Below are 15100 nucleotides of genomic sequence, written 5' to 3'. Positions count from 1 at the left end.
CATCACTGAGGAACCTAAGCGGACCTCCGACGAACGTAATATATGGAAGACGACATCGGTGAACCCAGTTAGTTGCCCGTATTACCACGTGATAAAGAACTATAGTAATAACTGCCAGAATTTTACGAGCCGAAACCGCGGTATAACTTTGACAACGACTGGAAAGGGATAATGAAAGCTCGTCAATAAGAAATATATATATCCATAAACAGGGCATAAATATCGTACAGTCAACACCTAAAAATGTACTTGCTTTCTTAGAAGCCGGTACTGAAGTTCCAGCCTCAGACAAATTCACGTGCCGAAAGGTCGGCGCGAGCACACAGCCACAGTTCACTGTACTGTAGGCCCGTGTGCTCAGAGTTGGGTGCACGTTAAAGAACCCCAGGTGGTCAAAATTTCCGGAGCCCTCCACTACGGCGTCTCTCATAATCATATGTTGGTTTTGGGACGTTAAACCCCACATATCAGTTCACTGTACGATTGTGAGGCCCTAACGAAAATGGTTAAACTGCTCTTCTTTGGCTCAACGTTGCCTTCAGCGTGATTCGCGATATCCTTAAATGAAACCTGACATTACACATAATTCAACGTAGAAGCAACGTGAACACGAGCACACGTTCAACGATTTCTAATAAAACCATACGGAGGCCTGACATTCTTAAACTGCGCGAGGGCACTACTTATGGTGACGCCATTATGCGTGCAATAACTGCCAACACAGAGAAGGAACTTGCGGATAATTATTCACGAATGACATAAACGCCCTCGACTTTTTTTACTTCGTTATAACGAAACAGGAAATTTATTCCGTACGCAAAAACGAGACGAGACTTCTTTATATTTATTTTCGCGAGTAGATAGATGCAAGCCATCCAACGCTCTACGTCAGCGATGACGTCGTAGCGCAGTCGGGAAGATCAACATGACGTCGATCATTAGGCAATCATTTACGATGCGGAATGTGGGTTTTCGCTGCGTACCGAATTATGATCAAAATGACCCACCGATCGTTTTTTTTTCTTTTTGCACATATTCGCTTTGTTCTTAACCGCGCACCCAATTTTAAAAGTCCTTCCTTGCGTCATGGTTAAACCACCTGTGTCAAATTTAGATTTTTTTTCGTTTTTTTTTTAGGAAACATCCATCGAGACAAGTTTACTACAGCAGGACTGATAGTTGGGCTTGTTAGTGATACCATGTGGGCAGTAACAGCGCACGAACTGACGGGACGAAGAGACACAAACAAGCGCTGACTCTCAACTGAAGAATTTTTTTTTTTGAAATGTACAAATCGTTTGAACACATAAGATGCAAACACACAGAACATGCGCAGGGGGGCCAGCGAAGGATCGCGTAGACGTCATTAATACTTTTGCGCTACGGGTAACTGCGCAGACACGACACATTCCATTCAAACAAGAGAGAGAGAGAGATAGATGCAAAGAAAGGCAGGGAGGTTAACCAGACGCACATCCGGTTTGCTACCCTGCACTGGGGAAGGGATAAAGGAACATGCTACTGATCGCTGGCTTCTCTGCGCATGTTCTGTGTGTTTACATCTTATGTGTTCAGATAATTTGTACATTTCAAAAAAAAATTCTTCAGTCGAGAGTCGGCGCTTGTTTGTGTCTCTTCTCTTCGTCCCGTGAGTTTGTGCGCCGTTATACTGCCCACAAAGTTTACTACAACCTGCGTATGAACAATCACAACAATAATACCCGGGGTTTAACGTCCCAAAACGACGATATTACTCATGAGAGACGCCGTAGTTCAGGACTCCAAAAATTTCGGCCATCCGGTGTTCTTTAATTGACTTGCGCTGACATCGCACAGCGGAAGGGCCTCCACCGATTCGCCTCCCTCGAAATGCGACCGGCACGGCTGGAATCGAACCCGCGACCTTCGGGCCAACAGCCGAGCAGCCTATAACCACTGCTCGTCAGCTGCGGACAGCCAAACTTTGTTTAGAAAAAATTTATTGCCACAAACGTCAATAACACTCAACAGAACATTTCCGTCTTAGACATACTCTAACGATGATGACAAGACAGACGTCATTTACATGAACATGGATATGAGATGACGTTGAAAAAACATGTACATTCTTTCTTGCCTATACATAATAATTGGCCGGCACCGTCTTCGGGTTCAGCGAGGCGAGCTGCACGCTTATTGCGACACGAAGAGACTCAAAAAAGACTTCGCTCGTTAAGGAGAGACGCAGACACAAGACGACGCATCGTTCCGCGCGTCCATCATCCACGCCCCCGCTCCATTGTGCTCGTGCCCTTCGTTACACACGGATACGGAACGCGACACGAATACAGAACGTGACGCTCATCTTGACAGAGGAGCGCCGTCGACCACATAGGGCCAAATGAGCAGTCTATTGTCGACTTTTAGGGGGCGAAGCTCCTTATGGCGTGGCTTATGCGTCCCTCGTAGTACGTAACCACCAGTGGCACGTACCCGAAACAGCGGTCCTTACAATGTCTGCTGGATGGGGGCACTTGTATATGATGAATACAGGATGAAAAGATGTGAGATGGCTGTGCTTGGAGTTTTCACTAGACATATGGACGGACGAACGGACTGACACACGCACGGACGGACAGACAGAGGGGCGCACGGACGGATGGACAGACAGAGGGATGGCCGCAAAAAAGAGATGGGCGGACAGACAGACGAATGAACAAACGGACGGATGCACCAAGGATCACACAGACAGGTGGACGCAAGAACGAATGGACAGAGCGACTGACGAACGCTGCGCCCCACCAATCATCATTCACTCCGTGGATATGCTGCGATTTTTATTTCGGTGTCGTCGCGTCTGTACTGCGAGCTGCGGTCACGACTGACCGAGGCGGTCACGATGTGTCTTACACGTTATACAGGAACACAAACGAAACAAAGTATACAAAAAAAGTGATTCAGTTTTATAACTGATAATTCACACTTTTCGCATTTCCGGCACACGAAGCTCACCTAAATCTAAGCACGCGCCCGCTTCAAACACAACTTCGAGGGACTGTATACCAACCGCAAACAATCGTCTGGTGCTGTGCCCGACCAAAAACGTATTAAGAGTTACGTTCGCGACCTGCTCCAGCCGACTTGTCGAACCATTTTCGTTTACCGGTCAGCAAGAGTATAGTAAGACGGCTTTTTTGCGAATCTTCCGCTGTGGACACGTGTCAGTGCACGGCCGCCATCATCATCATCACCATCATCACGTACATGTTGTAAGTTAACCGGCATACAGCCATAAGGATGTTTTCTTCGCCACTGAGAAATTCATTAGCGGGACGAAAGAAGTATCGAGCTAACTTTTTGCTTTCGACTTCTCATTACAAATAACTAAAACTGCGAATCAATGTATTAGCTGATGCGTCTACCTATAATAAACTACATATATCCTTAGATAAATTCACCCTATAATCGGCCAATCGGCGCACCTCAATTGAGTATGAGCCATGTCCAGAGAAAAACAACAACGACTGTTCGGTACATCAGCTCTTCCCCCAGCGTACGTATGTGGCACAGATACTGGGTTCTACTGTACTATTATATTGTGGTACATTGTGGATATGGGTACCGAACCACCGCGGATTATATTGGAACGAAATGGCGAATCTTTAGCAGCAGTATCCCTGAGTGGGCCCACCATCCCAGTTTTGCCAGATACGGCTTACGTAACAGCGCTAAGGTTCCGAAATGCTTGTCTGCAATGGGGAATAGGTAATTTGGATAAATTTAAAGATTTCGAGCATTTGAGGCATTGCTGGAATAAACAGTGGTGTGTAACTCGCCAGTTAGATGTCACTAATACCAGATTGCGCTGTACAGTTCCACAACTAAATTATTACCTTAACAAAGCTCGACTCAAGGCGTCACCGCTGTGCATTTTTTGCAACGAAAAATTGAAACAATTGAACATTTCTTTTTATTCTGTCATCGTTACTCTTATCAGAGAAAAAGATTTTTAGTAGCTCCATTACAAAAGCTAAGAATACAAGTAAATCTACCAGTACTTTTATCACTTGGCGGCACTCATTTGGTTACTGCCACAGGGATATATGCTCCACTGTGTTTCACCACATCAATGCAACTAAAAGATTACCGTGTTAGTGAACCCTAACCTTTTCAGATCCTTAGTTTATAATTCGTAGCGATGTCTGTCAAAAACAAGAGATGGTTTGACCGCTTGCTCAGCAAAGATTTTTTTGTTTATTGGCAGTATTATCTTTAAACTAGTTTTTTCAGATTGGCTTTCATTTCATTTTAGTTTCATTTAAGTATCCTGCCGCCCGGTTCTTGGCCCGTCCCCCTCTGTGGGTGAGCGCCATCCGTCTTAAGGTCATCAGCATCAACATATTGTGGTCACAGTACAAACATCATCATCATCATCTTCATCACCGACGTTCCAGGGAAACATTCCTGGGATGACGGACGTGCAACCGTTTCCCCCGGACGGCATAGACGACGTGTTTCAGGGCCAGCAGCCGTACCGGCCGGCCGACGGTCCGGCCCGACCGAGCACGGGAAAGCTTCCGGACGTCGGCACGGCGGCCGCCTACCCGAGACACGGAGGTCAGTCGTTTCGGTCTTACCGCTGTAACCCGGTACACTATGGCATAGAAGCGTGGCAGCTTGGGCTGTTGGTATGACATGACGGTTGTTATTAGCGCGAGAATAGAACGACGACACAGAAACAGTCCTCCGTGTCCTCCTTGTCGTCGTTCTGTTCCCGCGCTATAACTCTCGTCATGACACTATAGCAGCGATGTCCTAGTATACACACTCTTCATCATCTCCTGGTTAAAAACTGGCTATATCCAGGAAACCAAAGGAAGAATGTCTTGCTTCCAGGCTATATCTATGGCTCTAAGCAGGATTTGACGCTGGCTATATCCAGGAAACCAGAGAAAAAAAAATGTCTGCTCCTGGCTACCCGGAGAAGTCCAATCGAAACCCGATTAAGAGCTAATACCTACAGTCGACCCACGCGTGTAGTTCGAAGTTACGAGTAAAACAGACGATAGAGAGAGAAATAACTTTCATTTTGGTTGCTGGCAGAACAGTTGCGGGGGCCAACTTCACATAGACTGCGGCCCGAGACCCTTGGGCTCTGGCTGCCCCGTCGGGCTACTGGATGGCCATGAGTTCGTCATCGGGACTCGTGCTGAGCAGCACAGTGTCCCACGTGCTTCGCATTCGAACTTTTTCGGCCCTCTCGGGGGTGCCTATTTGCAGGCCCAAATGTCATGATATGTAAGTGGGTCACTTCTTGACAAAATTTACATTTGGTCGAACGTTCTTCTAGATTAAAGTAATTATACGTCATCGGGATATGATACATATTGGTTTGGAGGAGGCGCCATGCTACCCCCTTCTTCTTATTGAGCACGTGATACGCCAGGGAGGACGCGGACCCCCTCTCTCGCGGACCCTCCCCAGCCGATACACTATGAATCTATTCAGAAGCGAAAAAAAAAACACACATATAATTGATTGATATGTGGGGTTTAACGTCCCAAAACCACTATATGATTATGAGAGACGCCGTAGTGGAGGGCTCCGGAAATTTTGACCACCTGGGGTTCTTTGACGTGCACCCAAATCTGAGCACACGGGCCTACAACATTTCCGCCTCCATCGGAAATGCAGCCGCCGCAGCCGGGATTCGAACCCGCGCCCTGCGGGTCAGCAGCCGAGTACCTTAGCCACTAGACCACCGCGGCGGGGCGAAAAAAAAAACACACACATGGTTCCTTATGTATTTGCGTGTAGAAGTATTCTTTGTACTCAGCTTTCTGCGCCTAACGTAGTTCTGCAATGCCTCCGGGATCGGCTCAGCTTTGACCACGCGATGATGTTTGTGTGGTGACGTCATGTCAAGACGACCACATAATGACGTCACGAGCGCTGTGATCTGTTACGTCGTCGAGTCGCAATCTCCGATTACGCGAGTTTCTACGTCGCTCGTGTTTACGACACCGCCGACGACAAATACAGACACTTTTTACGCCTTGGTTCTGATCCAAGTACTTCCTCTTCTACCCTTCGGAGCGAGTCAAATGTCCGGAAGCACTCAAAGAGCGAAAATTTTCAGCTTTGAGCCATCGTTAGCATACACTCAGACTCACGTGAACAGAAATTCGAGGTGCGACTAGCACGCACAGCGCAATTATACTCGGCCGGCGCGAGCTCTCTTCTCCATGTCCGGATTGACTATAAACAAAGACAGTTCGCTCTAGGCGAAGTATAATCGAGAATAATTGTATTACACGTTTTTCTACCGCACAGTAATTCGGCGGATAATGAGGCCTGTGGCGACCACACCTATTGAGATTGTCACGGCCACGACAATCCTCCAACGTCCACGACGGATGTGCAATGTAGTCGTTTCTTCAATGTTTGAGCTCTCTAAAGAGAATAAGTCAGTGGCACAGATAAACGCACGAGAAAGAGGAGAGAGGAAGTAATAGAGTGACCTTGCTATTCGAGACCATTCTATTTAGCATTCTGATTATCAAGACCGCACTATTTAGGAACTTGCTCATTGTGCAGGTCGACCAGAAGCTTCGCTTTTAGACCAGCCTTAGTGGCCCCACTAGTCCGAGTTTCCGCGCTCTTTTTTTTTTTTTTTTTGCGACAGTAGTTGCTGTCGCAACTGTGAACAAGCCTTAATTAAGAACTGCCTTATTATTCTCGCGACAACGCACACAAACGCCAGAAAGAACCCCATAACAGTGCATGCGGTTAATGCCCAAGCAGAGTTCGACACCGGAACGCGAAGCAGCGACGGCCCCAGGTCCGCCGAGGAAGGGGGCGACCGGCCTCCTCCGCCCCGCCAGAGGCCGCCACCGTGGGGCTTCTACGGTCTCGTCGGCGCGTTGGCGCTGGGCGCCATCCTAGCGGGAGCGCTGCTGGGCAACTCGCTGAACGACGTGGCCGGCGCACAGGCCCTCGCTAGGAGGGGACCTGCCGCGGACGAGGACGGCTCCACCGTGGGGGCGAACGAAGACACGACCACGGCGGCCAGGTACATGCAGGTGGCCACCAACGCGACGGCCACCACAAAGCGGAGCAGGTACGCACGTCTTCGCGGTTCGGGACTATGGAGCCGCGAAAGACCGAGACAAAAGGATACAAGCACAGTGAGCAGTGTTGTGCAAGAGGCCTAGTCAGGTGACTCATTACGTCGCCTTTCGTCTCTTGCACCTATACAATGATGTATTGTCTAACAAATGAATGAATAAAATAAAAAAAGTACGTTCAAAGGAACATTGAGCTGCGCTTCAGTAACATTTGCTGGCAGGCTGGTTAGATTTACATATTTGACGCATTAAACAGCAACAAACGTAGCACGAGAACATGGCTAGTTGAAGTCAGCACTCCTCAACTAACACTATGGTTGATTGGAAGTTAGCAGTTTATCCCGTGGATAAGCGTGCGCAGGGTTTCCGTATCAGGAGGAGCGGAAGTTCATCGGAACCCCCCCCCCCCCCCCACACACACACACGCATCCTCCATATTGTGTCGATGTACGGGGCTGACCGCCTAACACCGTGGAACTGACACTGCACCCGCCCCCTCGAGTGACAGCGCCAAACTCCATATCGTGTCAATGTGTGGGGCTGACATTGCCCCCCCCCCCCAGGCAAGATGAGGGCTGGGGCGGCTTATACGCTTTTCCGCAAGACACCAGTATACTGCGGCGAAGGTGACCCAAGCGTTCCGCAAGTGGTCAGAAAAATTTGAAACCGATGTACTAGGCTATTATTGTTACTTGTTACTTGTTTTGACGATGACGCTAGCGCTCTTTTCGGAAAATTTACGGGCGCTCCAACGCCAACGTACATATCGTGTCAATGTGTGAGGCTGACATTGATCCCCCTTTTAGACGACTAGAGGGCGGGCGCGACGTATACACTTTTCCGCAAGACAGATGTGTACTGCGGCGAAAGTGACTAAAGCGTTCTGCATGCGGTCAGAAAAAATTGGAACCGATGTACTAGGCTATCATTATTACCCCCCCCCCCTCACCCCCTTTTTTTTTGACGATGGCGCTAGCACTCTTCTTCAGAATATTTACGGGCGTTCCCGTAGATACTGGTTGGAGAGATAAAAATTCAAGAGTCTCCCGGACAAATCAGGTTAGTTGGAAGACTTCTTGCAAGACGCAAAGCGACACAGCGTATGGGACACACATTAATTTACCTAGACGTTTTCTTATTGTCAGCACTCAGCTCAGTTGCAGGCAAAAAAAAAAAGAAGTTCCTTGCTGTTTCCTTCTTTGTTCCTAGGCTACGCCTGCGTCGTTTCTTGAAGGTGGATTGCCAATTGTAGCACATCCCCTAACCTCGGTAGTACAGAAAGCCGAGCTAGTTGGTACGAATGCACTGCAAGATCTGAGCGTAAATAACACACAGAAACGCAGATTGTGTCGCCTGTTTAGAATATGCCCTGTGCGTTATTTGTGCTGTTTTACAACGCTCAAACCACGCTTCTCCTGTCCATTGCATTGTTCCTCCCCCTTCCACTGAGGCTTTCTGCGTCTCACGTAATGTCGTTACACTGCCTATGGAATTGCCTTGAGGTCAGACCAAAGGACGACATCGATTGACGACGTCATCCTGTGACATCATTTGAATCTTTAGGCGAGACCAGCCTACTCACACACACACACAACAGCATTTATTAAAAAAAAAAGTGGTTCATCGAGGATGGGGCCCTTCTTCCAAGGCTCCGCTGGCTACAGCGGCTCGGCGGGCCTGGCCTAGAATCGCCAGTCGGCTGGCCAGTGTCCATTCAGGGAGTCGCGCCTCTCACGGCCACGTTTGTATTGGGTGCCAAAGACTCGCACGAGCTAAACTAGCCAATGACTAGCGCGACCTAAAGATCTGATTAAAGAGTGGCGTGACCTAAGAACCAGCATAAAGACTAACGTGACCTAAAGACCAGCCTAGAGACTAACGTGACCAAATTATGTGGTGTTGAACGTTCCAATACTACTATATGATTATGCGAGACGCCATAGTGGAGGGCTGCGAAAATTTCGGCCATTTTGGGTTTCTTTAACGTGCACCCAAATCATTGCACACGGGCCTACAGCATTTTTCGACTTCACCGAAAATGCAACCACCGCAGCCGGGATTCGATCCCGCGACCTACGGGTTAGCAGCCCAGTACCTTAGCCACTAGACAACCGCGATGGGTGACCAACGTGACCTAAGGACTAACCCAAAGACTAACGCGACCTACAAACAAGCATAAAGACTAACGTGCACTAAAGATTAACGCGACCTAAACATCAGCCTCAAGACTTGCGTGACCTAAAGATCAGCCAAAATATTGGCGTGACCTAAAGACCAACCTAAAGTCTCACGTGGCCTAATACCTTTCTTAGTTTTCGTGCTGGTCTCGCAAAAGTCTCACGATCTCTCGCGCTGTCTCGCAGTCTTGCGCAGCTCTCGCGCAGGGGGGCGACCAAATTGCAGTCTATAGGGCTTTTAGCCGTAAGAAAAGTAAAATTGAATCAATCGCGTCCGTACCAATAGAGAGTTTTAGTACTGCGGAATGGTGCTACGTACGCATCACGCAAGCGCCTTGCGTTACGTGGCATCGTTTGCCACAGATCGGCTTTTAGTACGCTGTAGTACGCGCGTACGTAACGAGCGTGAAGCGTGTTGCGTCATCTGGTAGATTAAAATTGAAGCACGTGTTGTTGACAGCCAATGTGAGCCAATCCAAGTGTTATAGCCAGATTATGGCCATATTTTAAGCCACAGAGCCAGTCGGTGCTTGCCTTCAATGCCACCATTTTGCAAAACGAAGTCTCGCGCTGTCGCGAACTTGTTCGAGAGCGGCGCGATCAGCTCATACGTACGCACGCACGCATCTCATGCGTGCGTACGTAGCGGCTGCGTACGTAACGCGATACGTGCGCGCTGCGGTCCGCGCATGCGCACTACGCAGAACGTGGCGTCCTTACGTACGCAACGCCGCCACGTACGCAGCGTACGCAGTACTAAAACTCTCTATTCTCGTTAACGCACAGGGCAACAACCATCAAGGCCGCCGATGCGGAGCCGACCGGAACGGTGAAGGCAAGCGCCGACGAGGAGGAGTCGGAGGAGCAAGAGGAGACAACGACGACGACGCGAAAGTCGAAGAAGAAGAAGAAGAAGGCCAAGCCGGCGGCCAGGCGCGCCGCCACCCCCACCATTCGTCGGCGAAAGACTACGGTCGAAGGCGACGGCAAAGACTGACGCCACCGTCGGCACTGGGTGGTCTGCTGTTCATATGGTCCTTCTGTGTCAGTGTGTCAAGAAATAAACGCCGTTTCCTCGCCAATACCTGCGTTCGGGCGCAAGGTCATACTTTCGTCGTTTCAGAAACTGGGGGAATAAAAGAAAAAAATCACGTACACATTCACTTTTATCTCGTGTATTTATGAACGTATGATGGCGGAATTAGCGACAATATAGTTTTACGAGAACAATTTATCATTGCAAAGTATTGCTTCGCTGTAGCGTTCGTTTCAACGGAATGGCGAGGAACTTCATCATGGCTGTCAAGTAAGGTGCGAGGGGCAAGGAACTATTCGGCAAAGAGACGACGCCCGATACGGCAGCCCCGCCGCGGTGGTCTAGTGGCTAAGGTACTCGGCTGCTGACCCGAGGGGCGCGGGTTCGAATCCCGGCTGCGGCGGCTGCATTTCCGATGGAGGCGGAAATGTTGTAGGCCCGCGTGCTCAGATTTGGGCGCACGTTAAAGAACCCCAGGTGGTCGAAATTTCCGGAGCCCTCCACTACACGGCGTCTCTCATAATCATATAGTGGTTTTGGGACGTTAAGCCCCACATATCAATCAAATCAACCGATACGGCAGCTTTGCTCGTGACGTTGCCTGCGTGCGTATACACGCGACATCAGCCGGTACTACACACGCCTACTTCGCCGATAACTTGGCGCGTAATATCTACAGGGTTAAACGACCCAAAACCACGACGCGATTACGAAAGACGCCGTATATAGTCGAGAGCCCCGGAAAATTCCGACCATCTAAGGTTCTTTACAGAGCGCTGACACAGCACAGTAGACGAAAGCCCTATCATTCCAGCTCCGTCGAAAAGCGACGCGCGACGACGGTAATCGAACCTGCGACCTTCGTTCGGGCCGGCAGCCGAGCATCTTAACCGCTACTACACCGCGGCGGACGCTAGGCTCGGCGCTTAAAACGAGGCGTCAACTGCAAAAGTGAGTCGCCAAGCGGCAAGAAAGAAAAAAAAAGTGTTCCGACGAAAAACGGAGCGGTCGCGCTCAGCTCCTCAAAAAAAAAAAAAAAAAAAAGGCAACGGGGCCTCGGCGGCGGGGGCAGGGGAAGGGGGGCATACGCCACTATAAATCGAGACCGATACATTATTCAGTGGGCCGCCGGCCAGCCTCGCGAGGGTTTGAAACCGTAGGAAGTCGCAGGCCTCGCCAGCCGCGTGCTCTCTACAAACCACCGTCCCGGCGTCTTCCCTTCTTTTTTTTTTTTCCTCCTACCCTCTTCTACATAATGCCAACGATAACGCGAGACCACCGAAAAAGCAGCCGTCGACTCGCTTGCTTTCTCATTGGCCGCCGCCGCCGCCTCAGAACAGAGCGAAAGCGGTCTGCCTTGCAACCCTCCCCGTCGGCGATCCCCTTCGCGCCGCGACTTTATCATATTTCGCCGCGGTCATTCGTTGTCCTTGCCTCGTTTTTGTTTCAGTTTAGAAACGCGTGGCACGCCGCCGTATAGTCACTTTACTCCAGAGACAGCAGCCCCCTTGCTTACCCCTCCTCCTCCTTTTTGTAGTCTTCACAACGTCCACGTCTGTTGAGAAGGAAGAAGCAGAGATTCTACTCGGGACTCGAAGCCCTTCCTCTTCTTCGGTGGCGCGTGCTCCGCGAAGCACCGTTTTTAGGTGGACGGAAAAGATTCATCTTTCCACCCACACACGCGCGCCGAAGCGTCAGCTGCGCGCTTGTGCTGTCAGTGGTGTTAGTTTACGCAGCTTTTTTTTTTTTTTTGCATTTGCTTTCATTCGCCCTACGTCTCCGCAGTTTCCTCCACTCCCATTTTTACCTTTACGTCACACTCTCGTGAGAAACGAGAAAAAGCGAGAGAGAGACAAAGAGGTAGTAAAGAGGGGCAGTTGGAGACTATGCAAAATAGAAGGCGCAATTTCGTTAATGTTTTTTTTTATTCTGCCTTTGTCTCTGCAATCTCCGCAAGTTCTCCCTCTCCCGTTTTCCCTCTTAGGAGAGTACGGGATACTGACTTCTCAAGTGAGCACGAGCAGGCACTGCTCCTTGCTTTTCTTTTTATTGTATTGTTGTTACTATTACTTTAAGGCTGTGAAAAAAAAATAGCGCCTGTTTCTCTTTCCACCAATCGTTTTCTCTCACAGTCGTTTTTGACGAGAGAACGCGAAAGCCACTCGGCCGGATGCTCGTTTATACGGACGGATAAGGAAGCAAGGATCGAGCGCGACGTTTTCAGGGAGACGTAGAAACAAGCGAGCGAGCGTACAAAGGGCATATATAAATAAAAACGTACATGCACGCTCACCAGCAGTCGCCGATGTCGAAGTCATCGGTCAAAGTGGGAAAGTGGCGGAGCCCGTGTGACACTAGCGGAAAACTGCGCCAACCAGAGAGAGAGAGAGGGGGGGGGGCCTTGACCAACGGGCAGAGGCGGTGGCAGCACCACTCGGTCAACAAGGCCGCCAGGAAAGCCGGAAACGAGCCAACAGTCGCATATCGCTATACATCGCGAAGAGCGCTTCGCATATGGAGACGTCGAAAAAAAAAGTGCCTTGCCGCGCTACATGAGCCGCGTTTTCTTTTTTTTTTCTTTCCCCGCTTTTCGTTTTTTTCCCCTTTTGTTTTGACGCAGAGTTGTATCGCTTACAACTCGTTCTCTTCGATCATTTTTCAAACGTTTTGAATTCCGCTCACCCAACAGGTCTCACATGGCCGTGGATGCGTTGCAAAGTCGGATTTCTATGGCTTGAAGAATTGTTGTCTGGAATACTTTACGGTTACTTGTTTTTATCGAACGTGTTGAGTGTGTGAACAAAAAAAAAAAGGAAAGGAGGCAGAAAGATAGGAAAACGAAAGAGTGCGATGTAATGCAGGACATCCTGAATTACGTAAGATAGTCTCCGGTGTTTATATATAGAGAGGAACATCTTCATCATCATCATCATCATCATCATTATTATTATTATTATTATTATTATTATTATTATTATTATTATTATTATTATTATTATTATTATTATTGCAATTGAGCCAGGAGCACGGGGGTAACCTCTTGTCCGGGGACCTTACTCCTGCGATGCGCCGAGTCCGTTCAAATATCGCTTGGGGGACCAGTGGGGAATCGTCTTACAGCTTCTTTTTTGCGCAAGAAGTAATAGGTTGACTAATTAACCAGTTTCATTATCTTAACATGTCCACGTAATTATATACGTATAAAATCAGATTATTCGTCTATTCTAAGAATAGATTTGTTTATGTAAATATTTGTATGCATTACATTAAGCACCACACTTCCCTATAGGTTATCGGCAATCTTTCTGTTATACCTCCATCATTCTAAATCTGAACAGTAAATTTTAAAGCCACTCGATTCTTGGCCAATCCCCCACAGTGGGTATGCGCCACTAACAATAGGAGAACAACAACAATAGAAGAGAGCTCGCGAGGTACCGCAGAGCTTAGTGGTGCGCTCAATCGTGGCATGGAAGATTGAGGTAGACCTGCCCCAGCCCCAACAACATTCTTCCTCACAGTGTTGGATAGAATCGGTTCACAGAAAAACGTCTAACAATGTTTTAAAAAGCGCGCTTTAGTGTTCCTATAGGAACAAAGTCTGATGTACACGAAGAGGGCGTGTTGAGTATCTTGTAAGTGTAGTAAGGGCAAGTGGAATAGGGCACACCAATAGGCTACCACGGAGTCAGCGAGACGACATTAGCGCTAACTATGAACAAATGTTCATTTCAAACAGTAAGAGAAAGACAGACACAGGACTGGGTGATCTGGGTGCGCAATGAGGTTACCGCGTTTACGGCGTCTGCGGTCGTTCACACGTGGCACGATTCGTATTATCTGGGAACACGGGAGAGCGCCACCACGCGCACAAACATATCATCAGTGTCTGGATCAAAGTATACTGTCACGGGGTCGTGACGTGGCCGAAGACAGGAGACTTCGTGCTGGGATTCAACTGTTTATTTGGGCGAACCTGTGCCCGGTAAACGGAAAGTCCAATTACAGCAGCAGTCTCGTACAGATAGCAGTCTCGGACTGATAGCGGCGAACGGGGCGTCGGCCTTCGATCAACAACAACTGACAAGCGGCGAAGCGCGTCGGCATTTATACTCTTGCCGTCGAATGTTCTAGCGTTATCGCTGGCGGTGGCGCTATAGGTTCCAGAAAAATCTGTACCGTTCGCACAGTGGGCGTGATCTTATCGAAATGATCGACTACAGTCCGGAACCTTCTCGAAAACTGCAGGCGCGGTTTGCGCTGAGAATCGTGTGGTGTTTTGGGACGATAACAAAAAACTTGGGAAATGTAACGTGGCAATACGCTCACCCACTGAACTCCCCCGGAGCAACACCCTCCCGACTAGCTAAGGCGTCTTCGCTCCTCAATGACGTCATCACACCACGACGGGTACGGTGGGGCGCGCTTTCAGAAATGTCCGTTGCGACACACTCGCTAGTGTTGTGGTGGTAGTGGTAAGAAGAGGAGAAAGGCACCTAATTTCTGCAGCCCGGTCGGGAGCACGGCGCCGTGCCTAACGATAGTGTACTGCGCTAGTGTACTGCGGTTTGCGAATCCATTCGTTCATGCTGTCTCCCCGTTTCCCGAAAGCGCCGACAAAGCAGCTGCGTTGTAGTGCGGTGACGCAGGCGCTGCGAGAGGAATATATGAAGAGGCCTTGGCAATCTATTGAGGGGAGCAAACTGTAACGGCGAAGAATTTAGAGGAGGAAGCCGACAGACCTAGACTCAATTAGCTCAATAACGCTCAACAAGTACCAC

The 15100-nt window shown here is 49.1% G+C and overlaps 2 protein-coding genes and 1 non-coding gene across 3 annotated transcripts in view; 2 read left to right on the top strand and 1 right to left on the bottom strand.

The window, feature by feature from the left end:
- The window catches only part of LOC119168292 (E3 ubiquitin-protein ligase Trim9), a 279442-nt gene that overhangs the window by 172984 nt on the left and 91358 nt on the right, over window positions 1-15100 (bottom strand). The window lies entirely within an intron of this gene.
- Window positions 4437-10470, top strand: LOC142765690 (uncharacterized). The gene is made up of 3 exons (XM_075867133.1): window positions 4437-4596; window positions 6784-7099; window positions 10070-10470. Exons 1-3 carry the CDS (start codon window positions 4449-4451, stop codon window positions 10278-10280), a joined length of 675 nt encoding a protein of 224 aa, XP_075723248.1. The 5' UTR covers window positions 4437-4448; the 3' UTR covers window positions 10281-10470.
- On the top strand, window positions 10650-10722 carry TRNAS-GCU (transfer RNA serine (anticodon GCU)). Its single transcript has one exon. It is a non-coding gene; the product is annotated as a tRNA-Ser (tRNA).

This window comes from Rhipicephalus microplus, chromosome 6 (assembly GCF_043290135.1).
Source record: "Rhipicephalus microplus isolate Deutch F79 chromosome 6, USDA_Rmic, whole genome shotgun sequence".
Classification (NCBI taxonomy): domain Eukaryota; kingdom Metazoa; phylum Arthropoda; class Arachnida; order Ixodida; family Ixodidae; genus Rhipicephalus; species Rhipicephalus microplus.
The sequence above is the reverse complement of the archived record's forward strand: the minus strand, read 5'-3'. Positions and strand labels throughout refer to the sequence as shown.